The sequence below is a fragment of the Artemia franciscana genome, chromosome 15, assembly GCF_032884065.1.
Source record: "Artemia franciscana chromosome 15, ASM3288406v1, whole genome shotgun sequence".
Classification (NCBI taxonomy): domain Eukaryota; kingdom Metazoa; phylum Arthropoda; class Branchiopoda; order Anostraca; family Artemiidae; genus Artemia; species Artemia franciscana.
The window spans coordinates 44242333-44269192 of NC_088877.1; the positions used below are offsets into that span (position 1 = coordinate 44242333).

General features: G+C 36.3%; 1 protein-coding gene across 1 annotated transcript in view; it reads right to left on the bottom strand.

The window, feature by feature from the left end:
* Positions 1–26860, bottom strand: part of LOC136036522 (RNA-binding protein 38-like) — a 156498-nt gene that overhangs the window by 38707 nt on the left and 90931 nt on the right. The window contains exon 5 of the mRNA XM_065718825.1: positions 22190–22247. Within this exon, the coding sequence (XP_065574897.1) occupies positions 22190–22247 (58 nt within the window). The remainder of the gene's footprint in view (positions 1–22189; positions 22248–26860) is intronic.

Here is a 26860-nt window from a genome sequence, read left to right on the forward strand (position 1 = left end):
GGAGTCCCCGAGAAAAGACATGCCTACATAGATTTACTAAGGTTGTGGATGTGACACAGACAGTCAGGAGATCAAAGTTATTACCCTAAGAGTTAGAAAAATACAATTAATTCTGTCTTATCTTGGGGCTATTGGACTACCATTAAACCGACTCAAACCGTGAAAAGAAAACAAGTTTGGAAAACCATGCCTCATACCATTTAATTCTCTCCAAATAGATTCGTAGTAATCTCTAAAAAAAAAACACTAAAATTAGGCGTTAAAATAAGTACAAAGTATTAAAACAATGGTCAATTTTTGAAAAGCACGTAAGCAGCGCCTTGTGCATGCGCAAGAGCAGTAAACACATTTCAGGGGTGGGGGTTAATTTCTTCAAAATAGCAAACAGAGAAGGATTGCATGAAAATATTTAAAAGATGGACGGGAAAACTGTGTACGTGCCTGAAGCATAGCAAACCGCAGTTGAAAAGAAAACCGTTTCATTTCCTTGTCTCCATATTCGTTATTAAATAAAACAAACTAGTTTTTTTTTTAACTGAAAGTAGGGAGCGACATTAAAACTTGAAACGAACAGAAATTACTCCGTATATGAAATGGGTTGTCCCCTCCGCAATCCCTCGCTCTTTACGCTAAAGTCTTTAATTGTTTTAAAAAGTAGAATTGTGGCAAAGAGTCAATCTTTAGCGTAAAGAGCGAGGGATTGCGAAGGGGACAGCCCATTTCATATACGGAGTAATTTCTGTTCGTTTTAAGTTTTAATGTCGCTGCTTACTTTCAGTTAAAAAAACTAGTTTTTTATTTAATTTCTGAACGTATTTGAATTAATGCATGTTTGATTTTGGCTCTCCGTACATAAATTATTAAAATGGCTTTCTCTTAGTTTTGATCAGACGATTTTGAGAAATAAGGGTGGAGAAGGAGTCCTAGTTGCCCTCCAATTTTTCGGTTACGAAAAAAGGCAACTAGAACTTTTAACGAACGTTTTATTAGCAAAAAATATACGTAACTTAAGAATTAACTTACGTAACAAACTTTTGTATTCTTATATTTTTGATTATATATATAAGGGGGTTTGTCCCCTCGTTAATGCCTCGCTCTTCACACTAAATCTTAAGTTTCGTCCCAATTCTTTAAGAAATGACCCATGAATCAGAAAGACCGTAGAATAAATAGTTGAAATTACTAAAAAATACTTCAGCATAAAGAGCGAAGTATTTATCTCATCCTAAATACCTCGCTCTTTATGCTAAAGTATTTTTAGAACCCCTCATATGCTTAATAATCTCTGTTCGTTTTAAGTTTTAATGCTACTCCTTAGCTTAATTTGAAAAAAAACTCTTTTATGTTTATATTTTCGTTGTTTTTTTAATAGTAATGCTAGAAAATCCTGCGCCCTTTTCATTGAATTTTTTCTTCCCCCATGAAATATTCCTCCAAGGAAAGATCCTCCCACTTTGCCCCCTCCCCTCAACCTCACACCCAAACCAAAAAAATCACCCTGAAAACGTCGGTACACTTCCCAATAACCATTACTGTATGTAAACATTGGTGAAAGTTTGTAACTTGCAGCCCCTCCACCAGTGTGTGGGAGTAAGTCATCCCCAAAGACATAGTTATTATGGTTTCGATTATGCGGAACAAAATGGCTATCTCAAAATTTTGATCCGTTGACTTTGGGAAAAAATGAGCGTGGGAGGGGGCCCAGGTGCTCTCCAATTTTTTGGTCACTTAAAAAGGGCACTAGAACTTTTCATTTCCGTTAGAATGAGTCCTCTTGCAACAATCTAGGACCACTTGGTCGATACGATGACCCCTAGTGAAAAAAAAAAAAAAACAAATAAACACGCACCCGTGATCTGTCTTCTGGCAAAAAATACGAAATTCCACATTTTTGTAGATTGGACCTTAAATTTTTTCTATAGGGTTCTCTGATACGCTGAATGCGATGGTGTGATTTTCGTTAAGATCCTATGACTTTTAGGGGGTGTTTCCCCCTATTTTCCAAAATAAGGCACATTTTCTCAGGCTCATAACTTTTGATGACAAAGACTAAATTTGATGAAACTTATATATTTAAAATCAGCATAAAAATTCGATTCTTTTGATATATCTCTTAGTATCGAAGTTCCGTTTTTTAGAGTTTCGTTTACTATTGAGCCGGGTCGCTCCTTACTACAGTTCGTTACCACGAACTGTTTGATACCGTTGACAAAGATCGAACAAGAGTATGAAAAGACGAAGATAACTGTAATAGTTAAAGAACTAAAAGGAGTTTGGAGATTGGTGAGTAGGGGTAAAAATCTAATTGGAAAATTTGAATTTCTGCAATTAGAAGGACTTAAATTCTTTTAGTTTCTGTTGTGAATCCTCTTAAAATTCAGTAGAGAAAATTTGAGAAGTAATACTGTCTTTGCACAGTCCCTAATGAGCAATGAGGTCGTTGGTGAACCTACCCACCCATATTACTTAGTGGTAGCCAACCTAACGTGGTACAAAATCATTTATCAGTATCCTGGCTTTTAATATACATTTGAAATTTAATAATGTAAAATTAAAAAGATGCAACTATCCATTAAAAGCATATCTCATTTTATAAGTTCCTATAAGTTTTATAAGTTATTTTATAAGTTTTATTATTTCATATCTTATAAGTAGTTATAAGGTTGGTAAGTTCCTGACACTCTAAAGAAACGCTGTTGATACGAAACCTCTTTGTCTGCATGTATCAACACAACAAAGGTGTAAAACCAAGCAACAAGCCCGGCTATCTCAGATAGTGGGAACCTTCCTAATCTTTGGCTCAGGAGTTCGAGTCAGTCACTGGGCCTTTATTCCAATCGGTTGAAAGTAAAGTAAGTTGAATACTGTTATCCTTTTGTGTTAAAGGTTGCATTTGTGGAAAAAAGTCAATGCTAGAAAATGGCTAGGGTTGGAATTTAGAGTTTTGGGAAGAAGTCATGAGATTTTAAAGGATTTCAGTCGGCTAAGTGAAGTAACGAATTGTTAGTAGTAGTAGCGGTAGTGCAGTATTAATGAGTCTACCGTATTTTCTCCCTCAGCTGGGGGACCAAGTTGAAACTTTTAGTGACAGTTGCCTCAAGAAGATGGAAATAAACTTAGAATTTTGTGCAGGAGGAGGGTATATCTTTCTTAGACCCAAGCAAAAGAGTATTTACAACAGTTTTTTTACTTTTATATGCCAGTCGTTCAACAGGATTTCCTGCTAGCTCAATACCACTATTATTAGACAAATAATTTTAATGGAAGATGTCAAATAAACATCCATGACGTCTTCAAATATGATTACCACCAACCAAGATGCAAGGCTTTGCAACCAAGTTACAAGTCAGTTTCAAAATTTTAAAAATTTTGAAAATTGAATCCTTTCAAAATTTCAAAATTGAATCCTCTTCCCCTGTCGATCAATAAATAAAAACAAAGGCGAATAACGGCACCAAGTTACTCATTAGAGCTCACTTTGAGTATACTAGGTAAAAAAAAGGTAAAGGATGCGGCACTAGATTCTTAAGGTCCGAGCCGGCGGTGCTGATCTCCGTCTCAAGGCCATTCAGCCAGGAAGTGCAATGGGGAGATGAGGACCAGCCATCCTGTGCTTTTGCACACCCTTCCTGTTAACCTTCCCCAGATTTCTCCAGGTACTCATTTAGAGCTGTGTCGACTCTGGCTGAGCTTACAGAGTCACGCCAATGACCCCCGTCGCAAACCAAATAATAGGGTATACTAGGATCCAAACCCTCGCCCAAGGATCCTAAATCCAGCGCACCAATCCACTCGGCTAGGATGGCTCTATAATATGGGAGCATATGGACACAAATGAAGTTGAAGGTGGGTTAGGAGGGTTAAGACAGGCTCGAGGGTAATGAGTGTTTATGCCAGTGACTGGAAGTGTCTAGCCCCTCAAACGGTCTTAGAAAGAGTATTGACCAAGAAATTCATCTGAAGGCCAAATCTTATCTTGCACATAAAAAGTCACTTCTTGTAAAACGTAAGGAGGCGGGTTGGGGGGTATAGAAGGTAGAAGACGCAAGAAAGAGAATCAGAGGGAGTTCTGAGACCAAAGGGGCTAGGCAATGATGAACAACGAGAAACAGCAAGAAAAAAATGAGAAAAATTTCCAAAACCTGAAAGAAAGCAGGACAGAAGATCTGCCATAAGCTTACGAGATAGTTGGTCTCTTTGTTATCAAGGTTAGTTTTCCCTTACTTTAATATATTTTACACACTAATAACGGCTTAGAATAGACCACGGTTGTAATTACTGCTTTTGTCCTATCTTATTTACCTCACCGAAAATTTCCCTTATTTTTCATCGTTCATGGGTTTCCACTGTAATGAATGAAAGGTAGAGTCAGGGATGGAGGCCCTGGGGACAAGGTGGGACTGATAGCAAAGAGATGTACATCTGTAAAATAAAGTGTGCATCCCTTGGAAGGACTTAGAAAGTATTCAACGAGGAATCTATTTTGATGCCAAGTTCCCTTTCTTGAAAGGTGACAGCACACCTATTTCTCATTCTCAGTCACTTAAATATTTGAACATAGGAGTTTGCATAGTTATTTGCCATTCGTTTTCCCAATTAAAAGGATTTTCACATGTGGAGCCGAAAAAATAAGTAGCAGTTTTCATTATAAAATTCTTAAAAAAAAAGAGAGAAATGCTTGCTACTAGTAAAATATTTTCCACGAAGATCAGCGATAATATTAACGATACCAGCAAAAAAAGTAATCCCTTCACGTGCCAGGGCACCAATTGGGAGGGGGCCTAAATTCTGAAAATACTTTCCTTGGTAGTTTCATTGAAAAATCGAAAAAATTACTCTAGGTTTCGAAACGTACCCTTAGCAGAATACCAGCCGGAGCAAACCGTAGATGGTGGCTAGGACATTATAAGTGCATGCAGGGCAGGGACACAAGCATAGTGGTTCAAGACAGACCCCCCCCCCCCACCGCAAAACTCTAAATGCTGTCGAATTTCTGGACACTTTTTATTCATATTATTAAATACGATTGCTTTTGTAGCCCCCCCCCCCGTGAAAAATGTCTGCGTACGAGCTCGATACTGGTGAAAACAACTAACCAAAGAATTTACTTCTTTGTCACCCTACAAGAGAAGAAAAAGCTGAGCAACCAAATGCACACATGCACAAGCTTCTGGAGGGGAGAGATGGTCAAGGCTATCCCAAGGTACAATAAGTACCTACCTCGTAGAAAATAGAAAAAATTCATAAGATATTCTTTTTAATGGAGCACGAGGGTTTTAAACGATAAATTTCAATGAAAACGAACTCCAGAATTGGCCCTGGGGGTGGTCCCCGTGTAAATTGAAATTTCAAAATACAAATTTCTTCTGTTTTAATAACTTTTTGAGGAACTCGACCTAAGTACAATTTAAATATGATCTTTAACTTGTAAAATCTTTAAAATGAGTTTAATGTACTCTATTCATACGTCAAAACTGCGATTTTCTAAGATTTTCCTTCTGGTTGTTTTGAAATAGTGAAGTTTTTAGGGCAAGACCTTGATACCGTCAGTGTTGCCACGATTCATTTCTCGTTGATTTCTAAATACAAAAACGCCTTCAAAGGAAAGCTGCACTTTTTGAATTAGAGCAATTAGTTTTAGCCTATTTTTGTAACTTTTTACCCTGGGATCCTTTTTTTTCCAATTTTGCATAACAGCAAATAAGGCTTTTTTTGCAAAACCAAATTCCTGAATTTTCTTGATTCTTGAGACATTTACGGTTATGTAAACTTTTACTTTACCGATTCAAGCAATAAAATTTCATTTTTACTGCCCATGGTACTTTAACTAAATTTTACCCAAAATATCACATAGACGATATGTGGACACAAGGGGAATTAAAGGCTACTTCATATATTTCAACAAACAATAAAGTACCTATTTTGCAATTATGCAGCAGGACAATTAGATTTCAATCCTAATTCGACCTGTCTTATACTAAATAGGATACAATCGATATTGTACATGACTTCACATACGAGAAAACAATTTCGGCACGCCTCTATGCGACTAAACAGGAATTTCCGGTTTTCTAGCAGAAGTACAGGACGGATATGCCATGAAAACTGACACTGCTATATCTAAAAATTCCATGGATAAATGCATCTATAACATTGGATAGGAACAATACAGAAATCAGCAAAGTTGAAATGACAGGTGTTTAAAATAAAATAGGGTACTGTTACTAATTAGATGGTTTGATATTTGATATCTTAGGCTTATACTTAACAAATGAAATAAAACATACCCTATTTTTTAATTATTTTGCAGGAAGGTTGAACCATGGAACTTTTAGACTTCTTCAAGAACCCCCCACCGCCCTTTAGTTTCTTCTGCGAAAGCAAGACTTACAATAAAAGAATTTTGGGTATATGTCAGTTATTAGAAACACGCCCAAGAAGTGTGGTTAGGCTGATCCTAGTGAAAAATAACGAAACATGATGATAAAATAATACTTTAGAAACAAAATTATTGAAACCTAATGTAACCGAACCCAACCTAACGTAACCCCAACCCCTAATGTGTCAATATGAATAGCCCAGTTATACAAGTGCAATGCATTTTGTCAAGATCCAATTTATTGTATAATCCATCACTTGTTGTTCTAGCTATGAAACTGGTTTTCTGAGATGTAACCTAAGCGTAATTCTTGAATGTGTTCCCTGTAACCGACAAGTACCGAACTCTGCTACATGACATGCAATTGGGCCAAACGCAATTGGGGTTAAAAGCATCTTTTCAACAAGAAATTAAAACTCCTCTCCCCCTCCCTTCCCCAGGTTTGTCTATATATGTATGGCTAAATATTCTATAAATTGAGCATTTCTCCTCTAAGTGACCCCTGTGGGAAAAAAATGATTTAACTTAAAATAGTATCTATATTTTTCTTGTTTTTTTTTTTTTTTCATTTCCTCCCTATGATTCGAGCCTGTGAGAGCCCTTGCCAATGCATAGTCGCAATATTCATTAAAAGATAAGCCATCATCAGCCCACTGTACTCCACAGGAAATATATTTTTTTGTTTCTTAAATTAGGAATAAACCATTGGACCTTTCATTTCTTAGCAAAATAAGAAAACTCTCTGTTAAACACTTCGCTCCCTATAAGAAAAGTTTTGCGGATGCCCTTGCATAACTGCTCATATATTTGCACTAAATGTCCATTTCTAAAAAACAAAAAAATTCAAATGCTATATCGCTCGAATGTTTTCCGATACTAATACCACTACTGACAATTCACTGCAACATTAGGCCACCTGAGGCCAACAGCTACGTACGCTCCTCCTCCATCCAAATCGATTTAAATCCTCCTTTATTACACCTTCCCAAAAAGTTCCCTTTTCCCTTACATCTTTCGGTACTTATGTCTAATAGCCACCAAACTCAAGTTCTTGTTTTAAGTAGAACCAGTTTGTTTCTGCATTTCAGTATGTACTTGGTGATAATCAGCTTAGCGTGAGAGAGATAAACTACAATGTAGGTACAAATTTTTGTATTGAATATCTTATAGAGTTGACATTTTGTTTAGGTTAAGTTAGGTTAGGAACCATTTAAATACCATTTAATATAATGCGTTCTGGGTGGCCCAATTTACATAATTCTCTGTTGTAGTTTTCATAATTTTGTTACTAAAGCATTATACTTTTAAGATCTTTGCAATAATCCTGCTTAATCGACTCCGCAAAGTCCGCAACGAAAGAAACCGCCCCAACCAATCTGGTTTCCGAGTCGGCATGGGCTGTATTGAACAACTCTTCACCCTGAGACAGATTTTTGAACATAGAGCCAAGCACCAACAAGTCACCATCGCTGTCTTCATTTACTTCATTGCGACCTTCGATTCTGTCATCCGTGGAGGAATTTGGATGGTGATGGAAGGGGATTGCTTCCCACCTAAGATCATACGACACATTCAGGCTTACTATCAACTCACACAGGCCTATACCCAGGTCAACGGAGAACTCTCCCCGCTATTCGATATCGACTTTGGAGTGAGGCAAGGGTGTGTACTCTCGCAACGAAAAAAGCAATGCTAAACTTCGAAGAAGTCAAGGTTAGCCCTGATTTCAATACCACCAACCTGGAATACCACAACCGATGATGTTGCTCTTCTTGGCGAATCCGTTGGCGAAGCCCAGAACATACTTCTGGAAGTCTCTGAAGTTGCTGCCCTAATGTGGCTCAAGATTAATATTGAAAAGACTAAAGCTATGTCTAATACCCCGGATATAAACTCTACCATACCATGAACAAAGGCAGATTGAAGTTGTCAATAAATTAAAGTACCTCGGATCGTACATCGACATCAACGGCGGACGTAGTTAAGAAATCCAATGTCGCATTGCATCAGTTTTCGCTATCTTTGCACAGCTGTGGAAGCCGGTATGGAAAATGAAGGAAATCTACCATAAAACAAAAATGTGTATTTACGATGCCCTAGTCTGATCGGTCTTAATGCACGATTGCGAGACGTGGCCCTTAAAAGTCGCCGAGGCACGCAGCCTCAACACAGATGCCTGAGGAGCATACTGGGGTTGCATCTCAGCGACCGAATCCCAATTACGATCATCCGCCAACGATGTGACCAGAAGTACGACATCGCAACTCTCATTTGACGCCGTCGCTTGTCCTGGTTCGGCCATGCTTGCCAAAGACCGGCCGTGACTTTTACAAATTAAAGCCTACGCTGCAAACCAGCACTTGATTGGAAGAGACGACATGGAGGACAAGCCAAAGTGTGGCTCAACACCGTCACATCTGACCTCGAACCGATTGGTGGATTCCGGAGACACGATCCCAGATGGGCCTCTTCATGGCTTGAAATTATCGCCCCATTAACCCAAGACCATAACCTGTGGAATTCAACAGTCTGCCAGTTCGTGTCGCCAGGGAGAGCTATATAGCTTGTGTCCTGATCCAAGCACAAGTATAAGGTAAGTACATATTTAGGTAAATTTCATTAGGATTAACCTAACTCCAATTCTTGAGTGTGGTGCTTCGTGGTGCGACCTGCTTTTCGTTTGGCTCCAGTCGGTCGGCCAATAAGGACTATCTTTGGCAATCTGTCATGTTTTCCAATACCCTTGGTATTGGAACGAAAAAAAATACATAAAATAAATTTGAGCACTCAATGCTTAGGGCAGAATTTATACGTCTGGGGCTATAAATTTCAAAACTGCAAGAAATTATACTTTTTTACAGATAGCAAAAATAGTGAAAACTCCAGACAACAGTACATAGGTGGTAGTAGCGAAAGAAACACGACTAACTTTGACCCCTCCCGCGTACAAAGAACGAAATCATTTCTTTGCTAAGAATTCATCACATCGACACCCATATACTGTACCGTAAACGCGTGTGGATGAATAAATTCAGAAAATACAAGTGTGTCAAAAGTGGAAGAAATAGGAATGATTGCTACTGCTACAAATCCATCACGACCACGACTAATCCTACAAATCTAATGAAATTATTAGTTCTGATAGTTTTTACATACATCCACATGATTATGTTTTGCAATCAAATAGAATCTCTGATAATACTCTACCTGGAAAGCGATTAGCCTTTAAGAGTGTTTTACGTAAGATGAAATTTTGAAGTACCATTTAGACTTGTGTTTTTATTCAGTTACCCTTTCACCGTTAATCAGAAAGGGTCATCTTATTTTAGTTTTGTGTGTTATTTTAAGGTTTGGTTTTTTGTATTTTTATCAGTTTTATTCTCCACTTGAGGACGGTCAAGCAGAGGTCTTGACCGAGATATTTGGATAATTTTTTCTCTGGCTGTTTATTGTCCTCGTTTTTGCAATTTTATGTTTTATCATGATTAGCCAGTGTAGTCTCAGAAGTTATTTATGGCACATTTTTTATCATTTGAAATGTATGATTTTCACAGGCAGAAAATACTGATGATAATTAGAGCCATATTAGACTAGTAAAACTAAATAAGTTGATACATATATACTAACACAAATAAAACCTCTGAGTTTCAGCTAAATCTTGTTTAACTTTATGTTTTAACAAAAAAAGTCCAAAAATATATTTAGTTTTCTGTGAAAGGCCAATGCCAGTATAGTTTTTAGAGCGATTTGAGGATAATGACGACAATATCAATTTGTTTTAATATATGTTGATTTTATATTTGGCATCGGTTCATAGTAATTTTGGTTCATTTCAAGTTTCATATCCTCCTTCTTAGAGCCCATTTGAATGAGGATGGCATTGGATTCATTTTTACCTCCCATCCCCGTAATACAGGCATTTGCTCAATAAGAAGAAGGATTCCTCCATCAATCTCTACACTGATCTCAAAGCAAGAGTTGAACTAGAGTTTTTCCTCAATATCAGGAAGAGATACAAGACAGTAAAAGCATAGAGACACTTGGTTACTTATGTATTATAGCGACCACACTCAATAAGTGAAGTTTAGTTAATCATAATAAAATATAGTAAAATATGATGAAAATATAATAATTCAGTAACCAAATTATGGAAATTACAACACAGAATTATGGAGAGCAGGCCGCCCAGAGCGCATTACATCACTAAGCTTGTATCACATTATATCACTAAGCTTGCTCTAATTGATGATAATCAATTTGGTTTTAGATCTGGGCTAGGCTGTCAGCATGCTCAGCGTGCTTTGACTTCTTTGTTAAAAGATGGCCATCGCACTTGTCGCGTACTTCATTTCGCAACCCTAGACTTGTCTAAAGCATTCGACAGTGTTTATCATACTTAAGCATGGACAGCGTTATGACAGAGAGGAGTAAATCCGTCGGTAATTCACGTGCTTCGTTTTTGGTACTCGCATTCTTACCTTCGTTTTAAGTCATTAGATAATTCTTATTTTGGTCATATTCATGTTCGTTGCGGAGTAAGACAAGGGGGAGTTCTTTCTCCGTATATCTTTAATGCTTGTATTGAAGATGTGTCATCAAAAATATCGACTACGTGCCTACTCGGACCATCTGATATCTCAGATCTGGCTTATGCGGATGACCTTCTTCTGACTAGTCAAACTGGTGACTAGTCTAGTCACTACTTTTGTTTGTACTTCACTCGGTTTTAATTTTTGACAGATGCATGCTCCTTGTATCTAATTTAGTTGCATTGGCGACAAAGTTCTATTTATAGTCAAACTGAGTCTGGTCTTGCCCGTTCAGTGAAGTCAGTTACTTCTGCTTTCCGCAATATCGACCGGTACCTAAATATTGACAAGTGCGAGTTTCTTGTTTTCAACGGTAATAAACGTTCCGAATCACTATATTGCGGTGGTTTTAGTATACCCCGTGTTAAATGGTTTCGTTGGCTTGGCAAACAGTTTGCGATCCTATGAATGCTCTCCGGTCTCGTACTGTCAAATACATGAGTGATAAGCTGAGGCTCGGTTACTCTAAGATTGTGGCAAATCGTGGACACTATAGAAGAGCGCTAACTCGGCTTCATTCAAATTTTTGTGATCATTCTGTACTCTTCTGTACTGGTATTCGGCCACTTCTGTTGACCGGTGATCTAACCGTATTTGTATAAACAATTACCGGTACTGCAAATTTTTTTTATATCTGCCTCGTCTATACCAGAATACAAAACTGGTTAAAAAGTATTGTGCGACAGATATTACTGGTGTTTTCGAAAAATTATGTGCCAAGCTAGCTATTGAAGCGGCTTATCGGCTAGGGTGGGTTTCATCGCCTTATTCGTCTATTTTCTGTATTTCATTAACTTTGTTTCTTGTTTTTTTCTTTTGCTGTTTTTCTTTTGTATTTACTCCACTTAACCCCTGTTTTGTAAAGTGGGTGATAAATAAATTATTATTATTATTATTATTATTATATCTAACCTACCCTAACCACCTCTATATATTTATTAAAATGTACTTGGATAGTAGTTTATCTAAATCAGGCTAAGCTAATTATCTCCGAGCGTACACCGAGAAACTGGTTTTACAGCAGATCAAGGACAACAGTGTGGTCGCTATAATACGCAAGTGCCCAGACTTATTGTAATAAATTCAGCGCAAATAAAACCCAGCATCCAGCACACTCGGGAATGGTTGACTTCCATCAGCACTCATCCTCGGGAAAATGGACCCTTAGTTATTTCTGTTCTCACTAAATTTAACTTCGTAAAAGAATTTATATCGACTCGTTTAAGTCTAAAAAATCGCTCTAGGCTATAGGTTTTATCGAAAAACTTTGCTTTTCTTCTTTTGTTCTTACAGAAGAAACAAAGTGATTTGTCAAAGTGATAAGAGTTACGGCAATGTGTGCCTAATAGAGATAGCATAATAGTAGGACAGAGATTACAAGACGTTAAAGACGCAATATCTCAACTATAGAATAAACACGTTTATCTCACATCAACATAAACAACACACTTTTAATATTGTCGTTAAGCGCTTAAAAATGATTTCTTTTATAATATCAATAAAGACTGCACAGCTTCAACAGTGGTAGGCCTATTTAGGATTGTAAAAAGAAATATACTGTAATTTTCTTAAGATATTGCCCCTTTTAACATCACCCATGAACAGAGACAGCTTTCTGATGGGGAAAGGATTATGCCTAAAAGCACGCACTATGATTTTATTACGTTGGTGGGGGGGGGGCAATAACAAAGAAAACAAATTTTATTTGGTGCTTATGTATTATACCAAACACACTCAAGAAGTGAAGTTAGGTTAATGATAATGAAATAAACCAACACATGACGAAAATATAATCTTTCAGTTTAATTAATAATATAATTTGGGCTATATATTTGCGAATTAGGGGGGAGGGAGTAAACTAATCCGACCTAACTTAACCTTACCTTCATCCTCCCTCCCCCGTAATGTGCAAATTTACATCCCAAATTATACAAATAAAAGCAGTTTAGGTCCACATTTGGGCTATATATTTGCGAATTAGGGGGGGGGGGTTCAGCCTTACATTCAGCCAACTTCTCGATTGTGTTTGGTATAATACATAAGTACTTTTATTTGATAAATTGAATAAAAAGTGCTCAGAAATTCTTAAAACTTACAATTTTGGAGACCAGGATCCAGCCCCCCTCCTTCTGCACATATCCCTAGCTGCCTTTATTTTCTTTCTTTCTTTTATTTTTTGCTCAGCAGATTCGAATAAATACAAGCACAAACTAAATAAAATGAACCCAAGCCCTAACAACAACTCCCATGCTTTCCCCTGGGATCTTCAATTGATGCTATAGCAGTATCACACAACAGCAAAAAAACAAAAATCAGGTTTGTATAGTTGTCCAAACCATTTAATGGCTCACGAGCAGGCAAAAAATTCCAAGAAGGAGGGGCTACGGTCACTTAAGCCAAGTGCCGAGGGAGCAATTGATCAGCCTATCAGACAGAACCTTCTTCTCATCAGACAATTCCCTTAATAACATAAATCACATAGCAAGCTAACCAACATCCATATCGCAGAAGATAACCCGAAGTGACTTTTACCCGAACCAAAAATGGCACCAAGATGCGTGAGCACACAAAAACGGTCCTTGAATCCCTCACTTGACCGTTCTTTGATTAGCTACCGAAAACCTTTTTTTTTATCTCTTTATCGGTTAACTAGATAATAATCATTTTTAATATATGGCAGCGTTGTATGTGGCACAATAATTAAGAGAGAAATTGATTGTACATTTATATCGAGAAATGTCTTTGACAATACCTCTCTAGAGGTTCCAGCTAATATGTTAGCAGATACACAGGCCTCTCCGCCATTGCCTCTCCGAAATACGGATTTCTCCCGAATTTCTTAGCATGTGTCATTGCAATTATAAACTAATTTTATTCCCCCTTCCCCCTAATAATTAGGCGGTACTTGTAGGTTATTGGAAATAAACCCAAAAAGTGAAGTTAGGTTAATAGGTTAATCCCAATGAAGAAATAACAAAGCATGATAATTAAAAATGATAGTTTAGAAACAAAAATTATGGAAACCTAATCCATCCCAACATAACGTAACCTAACCTAACCCCCTCCCTAATGTTCAAATACATAGTCCAAATTACAGGCCTACAAGTCCAATGCATTGTATCATCCATCGCTTGTCTTTGTAGTTATTAAACCGGTTTTATGAGATGTAACCTGAGCGTAATTCTTGAATGTGTTTCAAATAACCGACACGTACCAATTAGCCGTATGTGGCTGATAGCCCCCTCCCGAATTTGTGAAATTCTACCAAATATGGTCATTTTTTGCGTTTTGTGGCATTTTGGCATTATTTTATTTTGTTGCATTTTATTTTAGTGCAATCATGATTAGAGCACTGACAAATAGTATCTGTCCAATGAACTCCTTATCACCCCCACACGACCACATTTGGGCTGCTAAGGGTAGTAAGAAACTGCCATTTTTCACGCCACTCTATTGGTTCTGATTGAACAGGTTTTTGAAACTAGATAGGTTAAGATTACTTGTCGCATGGGCTCCCTAATCAACAGTCTACAACCATTCCCTCCCCCCGTAAAAATAAATCCTGCGGAAGTGACAGCCTAAGACAGTACAAAGTAAAAAACGCAAAACGTTTTCATGCGAAAATTCTTTATTGAAGACAAACCATAAGTAGCTATATTTGAGGTCTATTTGTTGGATACCCCACAAGTCCCAAAGAAAATAATATGTGCTCTCAAATTTTGTACACATGTGAAAAATCTTCGCATGCTAAGAAAAACATCCTTTGGGGGCAACAGTCACCTGTCTTAACGAGTTTGAGAACAAGAATTTATAGTTTTCTATAAATAGAACTTTGTCGCCAATGCAACTAAATTAGATACAAGGAGCATGCATCTGTCAAAAATTAAAACCGAGTGAAGTACAAACAAAAGTAAAATTGAATTTTTGATTTTTTTTTTTTTTTTTATTCGTTAAGGTGAAATTTAAACAGCCATTTTGAACGAAAAATATTTCCATGCAGTTTTTGGGAGTAGCGGGCACCAAATTAAAAATAAAAAAGAAGAGTGTGAGAAAAATCAATAAAAATTAAACAAGAACATGACATCAAACCGCTTGAGTGTGTAGCTTTCATTCAAAGGTATATATGCCTGGGAATCAACAAAATATTAATATTTGAATTTTTACGGACAAAAAGCGTCGTCAAATTAAGCTAATTAGTTTTGCCTATTATTTAAAGATTCAAATGGCAACACCGACGAAAATGTGGTACAGTCCTAAAAACTACGCAATTTAAATGTGTATTTGTCTTTATTAGATTGTTAATGTTTGAATTTTTACGAACGAAAAGCGCTGTCAAATTAAGCTAATTATTTTTGCTAATTTATTTTATGATTCAACGTGGCAATACCGACGAAAATGTGGTATTACCAAAAATCTTCAAAACTTCAAAACAATCGAGATAATTCTTAGAAAACCCAGATTTCAGTTATGGATGGATCTAAGATGGGTGCGGGGGACAGGAAATGTTTTTATTTTCAAGTCCAAGGACCTGAATCAATTGCAATGTTAATGTTCCTATGCTCTGAAAAAAGTATATTACTATCTATACCGATATGTTGGAGCACTGATTTATTGTTTGTTTGTTTTGTTTTTTGTTTTTTTTTTCAATTAATATACAAAAAAAAATCAGAATCTGCCGGACAGCTTTGTTTCAATTTTGTTTTCGAAAAAAGATTTCATAGAGAAATTACTTCAATTCTTCGTAAATGGGTGTGAAGCAAAGAAAATGGGTAGTTTTAGCAAATTATAAGGACAGAAACACTTTTAGACTAAATACGGCTAAACTGACACATCTAGATTTCTTGAACTTATTGCTTCTTGATGATTTCTGCGTTTTTACTCTTTTGCGTCTTGTGGATCTTGGATAGAAGGTACAGAGGTTCACCGTGTTTGAACTCCCTCCCCGATAATTTTCACCTGGTTCATAAAAAAGTGACAAAAATCCATATAAGGAAATTTCTAATGCGCTTTTGTAAAGTTTTTTTGTCCCTTTCCCCCGTCCCCCCAAAAAAATATATCCCGGATTTTATTTTGTTTGCCTTATTAGTCTACATGCGATTTTTTTTTAGTTTGATAAACTTTTTATGTGTTTTAAAATTTTTACCTCAAATTCTAGCTCTTTTCCAGCTTGAAGTGTTTTCACTTTTTAACATCGATTCAAAAAAATACATTTATTTACGAAACAACTAAAATATCTCCAAATGTTTTGAACTGTTACTTTTTATTGGCTTAACTCCACTTTCCACTCCCTGGTTGGAAGGATATGCAAGGTTAGCGCAGTCAGAACTTACCAGTTTCGCAATAACAGGTTTAAACATAAATTAGAACAAATCGAAATAAGATCGAACAGTTCGTGGTGACGAACTGTAGGCTAGTAAGGAGCGACCAGGCTCAATAGTAACCGAAACTCAAACGGAATTTTGATACCAATATATACATCAAAAGAATCGGAATTCTACGTCGATTTTAAATACATAGTTTCATCAAGTTTAGTCCTACTTATCAAAAGTTACAAGCGAAAATTGCTCTTATTTTCAAAAAAAAAGGGGGAAACACCCACTAAACACAGAATCTTAATGAAAATTACACCATCAGATTCAGCGTATCAGAGAACCCTACTGTAGAGGTGTCTAGCTCCTATCTGCAAAAATGTGGAGTTTTGTATTTTTTGCCAGAAGAAAGATCACGGATGCGTGTTTATTTTTTTTCCCCCAGGAGCAATCGTATCGACCCAGTGGTCCTAGAATGTCGCAATAGGGCTCATTCTAATGTAAGTTAAAAGTTTTAGTGCCCTTTTTAAGGGACCAAAAAATTGGAGGGCAACTAGACCCACTTCCACGCTCATTTTTTCCCAAAGTCACCGGATCAAAATCTTGAGATAGGCTTTTTGTTGAGCGTAGTCGAAAAATCTAATAACTATGTCTTTGAGGACAACTTATGTCTTTGAGGATAACTTTGAGGATAACTGTGGGGGATAACCCCAAAGTCCCCGGGGAAAGGGCTGCAAGCTATGAACTTGGCCCATTGTTTACATGTAGTATTGGTTATTCGAAAGTATAATGACGTTTTCCGAGGGGATTTTTTTCTGGTGGTGAGGGGTCGGGGGGAGGGGGTTACGCGAGAGTATCTCCATGGATGAATTCATCATGGGGGAAGAGAATTTCCATGAAGGGGGAGCCGGATTCTCCAGCGTTATTTAAAAAAACAGCGAGAAATTAAATAAAAAAGAAGTTTTTTCAACATAAAGTAAGGAGCAACGTTAAAACTTAAAACGAACATAAATTATTACGTATAGGAAGGGGTTCTACCCCTTCTCAATAGCTCGCTTTTAAGGCTAAAGTATTTCTAGTAATTTCGAAAAAGGAATTTATTCTAATTAAACGGCCTTTGTGATTCAGGGGTCATTCTATTGGAACGAAGTTCAAACTATAGTGTAAAGAGCGAGGTATTAACGAAGGGGCGAACCCCCTCATATACTTAATAAAAATATACGAATATAGAAGTTCGTTACGTAAGTTAATTTGTAAGTTACGTATAATTATTACTAACAACAACGTTCCTAAATAAGATTTAAAGTTCTAGTGGCCTTTTTAAGGGACCAAAAAATTGGAGAGCAACGAGGCCCCCTCCCCGCCCCTTTTTTCTCAAAGTCGTCCAATCAGAGCTTTGAGAAAGCCATTTAGCCAAAAAAAAGTAAAATTAATATGCAAATTTCGTTTTAGTTGTTCATGTATGGTTAGCCAAAATCAAAACCTGCATTAATTTAAAAGCGTTCATATATTAAATTATTTTTTTTTAACTGAAAGTAAGGAGCGACATTAAAACTTAAAATGAACAGAAACTATTCCGTATATGAAAGGGACTGTTCCCTCCTCAAAGCCCCGCTCTTTACGCTGAAGTGACTATCTCACAGCTCTTCTTTTAAAACAATAAAAACTTAATTTCTGTTCGTTTCAACTTTTAATGTCGCTCCTTACTTTCAGTTAAAAAAAAACTTTTTTTTAACTAAAATTCAGTTTTTCTCCCGAGAAAAACTGAAGAAAACTACTGGATACGGCCCTGATCATGCCATTTTTTCTTACTTTTTATCTTTTTTAAATTCAAGGTCCTGCTAAATTTTGTTTATCTGTTCTTAAATAGGTAAAATACACAATTACCTTGATATCCAGGCATTTGAACAATGATTTATGGTGGTCTTCGAAAAAAGCAGAAAATGGGTTCATAATATAAAAATTGAAGGGATTTTAGGCCATTCTGAATGCGTGCAAAAAGGTTTTTACTTTTACTTTGTAAACGTTACTTTGAAGCTTTGAAGAAAGAAAAGAGGAAAATTCACCGTTGATTTTTAAAACGACAAGGTCGACGGTATTCATGACATTAAGTGATATGTTTTGGAAGAATTAAACATACGCTCTACCTAGGGACGTGGGAAGGGGGGACTTCAGCCCTCCCCACAGGAATTCCAAATTTTCTGGGCGCTTCTAATTTAAATCATCAGATATTTTTATCATCATGCCAATAAAAAAACTCTCTCTTAAAAAAAACCCTGCGTCCATGCTTATTTGGTTTTATATTTTCCTACAATATTTAGAATTTTATCTTATTTCCAAAATGTCCTTCTTTCTTACTCTCGAAAACAACTAGAAAATACAACTTTTGATATCAAAGTTGTTTTTGCCATATCTTGGATGCCCAAAAGAATATTAATATTTTATTATATAATATTTTACAATTACTTAGTAACACTAAAAAAAAGATTTTTCAATCTTCCTACTCTCCTGTTATCAGACAGCATTTTGAATAAAACGCATCCAAATTAGACTATTGGGTCGGAAAGTTAGCAGAAACTGGAGGAATTAGTCAAACCTCATTTTTTACGTTTAATATATTTTGATTTGAGTCGAATTTGCATTTCCAAAATGTTAAAATTCAAATTGAAACTAAAAATAAATTGTCCCATTCTAGCCAATTTCCTATACAAAGAACTTCCTTTGTGTTTAAATGGTCAATTGCAGGAGCTGGAAAATTGCCTCGAATGGAAATCCATCTTACGTCATTAGAATTTTTCGCTTACGAAGGCTAATTACCAAGTTAATGGATGTATTACATCTTTTCTAGATTTTAGGACATAATTTAATTAAGCAAATTTTATGTTCTGTTCGTGACTGTATTGGTTGTATGAGACTTCTGACAAAGGCAAATTTGGGTCCTTAATTTGATATTTGCAATTTTTTAATTTGATTATTAATAGAAGAAATCTACTTATAAGAGGCAATAGCAGTGGCAGAATAGTATAAGATACTGGTTTAAGTTAACATCTTAGGGTCGGTTAAACGCAACACTTTTGGAACAACTCCACAAATCAGGGAAAGAGAATCCCCCCAGTAAAAATGCAAGCAGTGGCGTAATTTCTTCAAAATCCTAGGGGGGAGGGAATTGGAGCCAATTTTCCAATTCAAGCGAAAATGGCAGTAAAAAACGGAAAATGAGCCATAAAGTAACATGAGCCATAACGAAAGTAAAATGAGCAATAATGAGTATATAAACTAAAGAAAACTGGCCAGTTGCTGGGGATGCTTGAATTATGCAGCCTTATCTCAGTTTTGACAAGATTATTGAAGAAACTATATTTCAGCAGGGAGGATTGGGGTCAGAGGGCTTGGTAGCAGGTATTTATGTATTATAGTGGCAACACTCAAGTTATTAAACCATTGACGCCTGTAGAACCGGTTTCATTTGTTAGTTTCTTTCAGCTTAGCGTGAGACAAGACACACAAGTGATATAATAGATGGGAAATATATAATTCGGGCTATATATTTGTACATCAGTGGAGGTGGGGGTATAGTATTTGAACAGTGTGAAGTTAGAAAACGATTCTTACTACATAATATGCAGAATAATTGTACTTAACACATCTTGCATGCAGACCCACTATCCTTCATCCCCCCTCCCCCTAATGTGCAAATATATCACCCAAATGTGTTTCTGAAATATTGTATTCTCATCATATTTTGTGATACTCTATCAGAATTGAGCGTCAGAGAAACAGGTTCTACTTAAATCAAGAACTTAAATTTTTCCACTATAATACACGAGTACCCGATGGCAAAACGAGATCTGAGAGGGACAGTTGCCCCCCTGGCACATAGCAAAGTACGCCCTAAATGCAAGTCTAAATATATATGCCGTAGGCTCCCTTCCCTTCCTCCGCCTATCCCTACCCTATCAGATGTTCTTTGCTAAAGCCTATCATTTACACAAAAACCTGGATTGACCTCCTTGAATTTAGAATCTGAGCTCAAAGTTTTTCCGTGAGAAACGACCTAGTATCTACAGAGGAAAGAATAGATCTTCACGTCTTTCACGGCCGGAATCTAAAACGAACATACTAGAATGACAGAACCTATTATGTATATCCAACAGAAAACGGAGTGACCAAAATCTAGAAGAAAATGGGCTTCGGAAAACGTATCCAAGGTTCTATATCTCAATCTATTTCTACCGCTTCCAGTGACATAGGCAGAATTTAATTCTTTTTCTGGGGATAGAGGAGAGACAAAAACACCTAGACTCCCCAAAAGGTATGTTTCGCTCCTCCACCCAGTAGCTAGCATAAAATTCGATCTTAATGGCAAGATATATCTCTAAAACAATCCCTTAAATCTGCCCCTACCCGTTCCAAAAACGAAAAAAAAGTGCAGTACACCTATGTTTGCTGACATTCGCCAGCAACGTAAACACCAAAAAAAGGTCGAGCAAGAACGACGTTATGTAGACGCGCCTTAGCAAGCTTTTGACTGAGATCCGTTTTTTTTTTTCTAGGAATGAAGCCAAGTCCTTATCAACACCCAATCTGGGCTCAATAAACAGCAACCGTAAGCTATATTACAGGTGTCCAAAGGAAACACATGTGTCTTTTGAAACCTAAAACTACGTGTATTGGAAAACTAAATGCAACACTTGTAACAGATGGAAGAGGTTGAATAAGAAAGGTTTATAGAAATTAGAATGGTACCACTTGCATTACATGTAAATATACAATAACATTACTCATTTCATTTGTTTACATGATACTAATAATCTGTGGGAGTTCAATGTCTACTTATGGGCACAATCATTAAAACTTCCGAATTTAATAAACCTCGAAATATTAACTGTAAATGTTTAATTTCAAGCACCAGATATATCACGGTCTGGGTATTCCGTAACGCCAATATCTACACAAAAGAGGGAGGGGGCAAGTCTTCCCACGTTTAAACAACCCAAAACACGCCCTCCAATTCCCACCCGTAAAACGTTTAAAATCATGGCAAATGCACTTTCCTTCATTTTGATGACCTTCCATGGAAAAACGATGACCCCTCCTCCAAAACTGTAGTCCTTGCATATACTTGATTGGTGTATGCCTTCCAATTTTATCTCTGTATAGGCAAGCCCTCCCATCCCAGATGTTGGTTTAGGTGGTCACAACTAAACCCGTAAATTTTTGTTAGTTTAAATTCGAACGCAAAAAAAAACGTGTATACAGGACCGTATCTCGGAGGGTCGGGTGGAGGTTAACCCCTATCGCCCGAAACGTTACTGCAACTCCGTAAATCGCTCGTAAATATTATGACGAAATATTATTAAATATTTAATTATTATTAAAAGCTGACGAATAAATATTAAATAGAAGCTAAAAAAAACGAAAACAATGTCTCCGACTAGCAAATTGGTCTTTAAAATGTAGGTAAAAACCTTAGTCCCTGAAAAATTCCTTTAGCATCCCCCTGCCCCAAACAAATTCTTTTGATAAACCCCCCTCGCAACCAAATGTCCTGGATATGGCCCTGTTCGCAAGTTCCTGGTTTCCAGTGTATGTTTTTTTAGCATTTAGCAGATCAGTTAATAAAGGTCGCTACTTGTATTACAATAAATACTATCAAAAATAAGAATCTTGAGTAAAATCAAGCTGCAATAAAATAGTAAATATTAGTTTTTAAAAATCGTGATATTTTTCTTAAATAAATCAAGCAGATACTTGATTTGCCAATAATCAATAAATTCGACTGCAATTTCAAAAAATAAAAATAAAAGATTGCATGACTATCTATAGTATACATTAAAAATATCTAATTTTCTATCTAGGTCATTTGGTAATAGATGGACTGCAGTGGAAAAAAAATACATCAGAAAACTTACCCAAATTGACTTGGTAGAAGGGTCGGAAATCCTGCACGTAACCCAGCAAGAGGAAAACCTAGAAAAATGTTCAGGGTTGTTAATGCGATAATGCCCTTTTTTTAGTTATCGCTACCAATCACAGTCTTGGCAGTAAATACACTGTCCTTGGAGGGAACTAGGGCTTACCACTCTGCAGAAAATCAAATCCCCATGTAATAACAAAAAAATTAACGTATTTCAAAGAAACAATATTCTCTAGAGGCCTGAGGATTCAGCCAGGTCAGGCAGTGTCCCAGAGATTGACTCCCACAAACTCTTTGAATTAGCCATCTGTTTTTTCTTTCTCTTTTTTTTTAAAGTAAGGCGTAACAGTAAGTTACGTCTTCAGTGCAGGTATACGCTGAATCATTAAAGGTACTTGTTAGCCTACTAACGTAGATAACTTCGAAGACCACACTGCCTTTGAAGACCACATCCCTATTTTGAACTGTTTTACTTTAGCCTACTAACATACAGGCTACCTCTACTGATCCTTGTAACTGAGAAAACGGAGCAGGAGCTAAAGGTTCATTCAAAATGAGATTTAACCTATACCGAGAATTGCCTTGTGGTAATTTGATCCAATCAGACTTTTCAGTGGAATTTTCAGATTGGCTTAAAACTTCTGTAAAATATTCTAATTAACTCAAATTAGCACCAGCTAAATCTTGGCATTAGTAAAATCTCACTTTGAATGGGCCTTAAGCTCGAAGATCATTTAGATTTATAGTAGTTGGTTGTTGATTTTAGGCAAGTTGTTTATATGTTTTTGTTTCTTTGTTTATTTTTTGTTTTCTTCAGCGTAGGCTTTTGCTTGCTGCACATCTCAAAAAATTAATAAAAAAAATAAACTTAGAAATTGTTTAGAAATTCATACATACCCTTTTTTTGATTGGCAACATCAAGGTGATATACCACAAGCGTTTACGATTAACTACTTTATAGCACATTATTTATGCATTTCATTATTTATTAATTACATTATTTATTTAATAATAGTACATTATTTATATAAGGGGATGTATGAATTTCTAATAAATAGTACATTATAGCATCTTTAGCCATTACTTTCTAAACCAGGAAATTACTATAATGACAGATCTAAATTTAGGAGGGCGGGGGTAAATTTTTTAGTCACTGCAATATAAAATGACAAACTAAAAAGCATATATAGAGAGAATGCAGGAAAATACAAAATAATGATACACCTCAGTAAGGCTCGATTCTAACACGATTGTGTATATTAGTAACAACAGGCTAAAACTAAATAGCCGAAAAAACAGAGGGCTGTTCAGCTCGTGACACTGGAGGACAATTATAGAATTAGTAAAAACAATGTTGAACAATTAAAACGCAAGACTTAGGAAATTTTCTCAGTTTGATTCCCAATGTGGTTGGTTCTCCTAAGCAGGCATTTAAGAAGGAGTTTATACGAAGGGGGCATAATCTTTCTAAGGGGAGTACTAACTGGAAAAACAGAGAGTTACAAGGAAATTATAAGCAATTATAGATACAATTTTTTAAAGCTGAAAATTGGGAAGGGACACGAGCCATTGGCCTATGTGCGTACCTGCCTCGTAGTCTGTAGTCTAACTTAGGGGCGTACAAAGGGGAGGGAACTAGCCCCCCCCCCCCCGCGAAATCTTAAATTTTCCTGAATGTTTGTCCACTTCTTTCTCATATCGTAATTTTTTTTTCCACCCGAATGAATTTGTACTATTGGTCCCTAAAAAAAGTGTAATACTGGCCCTTATAATACTGATTCCTGTGTATGCGCCTGATCCGGCGTGTAGGGTCGTGATATATTTGTTCCATAAAGTTTGAATAAATTAGTCAGAAACCCTCTACTTATTTATAATTCCGAAATCAATGATTATTCACATCCGGCTGGCTAGAGGCTTCCTGTCAACTTAGGGAGCTTCAGCAGCCATAGAGTTCTAACAAACACTTGCCAATGGAATCCATAATATACCTGAGAGTCATATATCTGGCTTTCAACTCATTGGAATAGGCGAAAATAGAGGAAATTACTTCAAGAGGTGGAGAGACTGGCATAAATCCAAAAAAATAAAATAAAAAATAGTCAAGATGGACGAAAAGTATAAGAATTTATGTACGTAATAAAGAGAATAATTTCTAATTTTCTTTCTCTAGCTTTGGCCTATAGTCCATAAATAGTAGGTCCAAAATCAAAACATGATATTTTTAGACAGTTTTTAAATAGGCAAAACGTACTTGACTGTTGATATTTTGGTATTAACTGTTACCTCCTAGAAAACCGATTCGAAAACAAGTTTCTCCTTAGTTAAAGTTCAAACTACAATTGCTAAAAGCTTGATTTAGTCCCAGAGGACTAAATCATTTTGGACAGCCGAAGTGTACATAAACCTCAACAAGGATGTAGATGATGACCCCGTGACACAAGTATCATCTTTGACGAAGTTCAATGTTCTTGTCTTGATTTTATCCGCTGCGAGGGTAGAGGGAGGCAGGAACACGTACGCCGGATTTTTCCATCGAGCTGAAATTACACGGAGGGATGATTCCATTAAGAGTGGAACGGACGAGTTTCATGAATATTCTATAAAATTGTGGGGGAAAAATCATAAGATTCAGAAGGGCTGAAGTGTCAGAAGCAACCTTGGAGTTTTTTTGGGGAATTCCTGAGCCCCTATCGGAGCTCAGGCGTTTATGTCCCTCTAGTTTATCTTATTTCATTCATTTTGCTAGCTTTTAACTTTCTTTTTAATTTATTTCCTTCTTTCTTGATCAAAATAATGAAGATGCGATTTTTTGATGCCCAAATACAAGCAGAATACACTTTTTTGCCACCACCCCTGTCCTTGGCCCAGTATTTTGTCCCCTCTAGTTCTTTGTTTTATATCCTACTTATCAGTCCTAACTCTAGCGCACACAACCTGGTCAGTGCATGGTTTTTAATCTGGAAAATTATTCATAATGACGTTATTGTTGAACATATATTATCATGTTTCTTTTATCTGAGCCTCCCTCCAAAGTTAATATTCCTTATGAAATTAAATTGTGGGTGAAAATCTCAAGGCCAGATAATTTATAAAACCAATGCGGTATCTTGATAATAATGATAATTGGCTTTTTTTCAAAAAAGAAAAAGAAAAGAAAAACCTATATTGCAATAATGCCCAGAGACTATAGACTGACTGTAAGAGACTAAACACAATACAATATTCTATCAACAAAAGTTAATACATTCAATAAAATGAAATGAATTCAACAAAATCAAAAAATATCTACAAAATTTGCTTATTCTACCCACCAAGTTTCATCCCAATCTGCACTCTTAAGAGTTTTCCAAGATTTTAGGTTTCCCTCTACAACTCCCCACAATGTCACCAGATCTGTTCGGGATTTAAAATAAGAGCCCTGAGACATGAGTTCCTTCTAATTATCAAATTTCATTAAGATCTGGTCACCCGTTCTTAAGTTAAAAATACCTCAATTTTTCTAATTAAACCGAATTAAATTTTCCGAATTAAATCCGGTCAACAAAACCACCATAAGCAGTTTCGACAAGCTATCATTTGTAATTATTCAAAATAAACTGCTTACTACATTGCTGTCGTAAAAAAAAATATTCAAAGGCGGGGTAGTTAAAAATTGATTTTATAAGATCGCATTTTTATTTATTAAAAATTTATATATTAGCCAAATAAATATTATCAGTTTCAAGAGATGTTGTTACATGTGTTCATATATCAAATTTCACCGGACACTTGTTCTTTTAAAACTTCTTGCAGTAAATTCAATGAGGTAATAAGGTATAAACATGTTTAATCTTAAATTTTTGTTGTTTTTTTTTTTTGGGGGGGGGGGGTATGTGACTTTTCAAGTTACAATTTGCTTTTCGTTACAAGTTTTCTTGTAGTCCCCCTCCCAACAAATTCTGGATACGACCCTGCCTACTCTTCATTTTTCATTTGAGGCCTTGTCTTGTGGCCTAGACCAGAGTCAGGATCGACCGAATGGACGTAAAACTAGAGACTTAGAGGAACACAGGGTATTCTATTTCGCAGTATGGTCAGAACACAGCTTGACCACGAACATTTGGTCATGAATTTTAATGTGTATATTTCAAACCTTCATAATCTTCTAGTCTTCTAACCTTCATAATTAGAAATTGTTTACCTATCGACCATAGCTAGAAAGGGTGTAAACAGAAAATTGATCTTAAATAGCCCACTTTTTTCAATTTTGTGATAAAAGAACCCTTAACTCCACTCCCTCATTTTTTATTCGGTGTGGTCGAGACAAGAGTCAAGACCATAAGGATGGTTGCAAAAACTGGAGACTTAGTGGGACATAGGCATTCTAGTTTGCAATATGGTCAGAGTACAATTCGACCAAAAATGTTTGGCTGCATATTTTCACAGGGACTTTAATTAGAAGCGACTTATCTATCGATCATGGCTAGTAAGGGTGTGGTTAAGTCATTTGGACAGCTCGCCTTTTAAGTAAAATAATAACAGTTGTCCCAGGAGTAATAAGTTCGGCCCTAAGTGGCAAGAAGCTTTAATGCGAAGATCAAATTTTTAAAAGCGGCTTGTTCCTTAAATTGTACAATTGTTTGACGTAAATTTATTAAAAATTAAGGCTAATTTTACTTCATTCGAT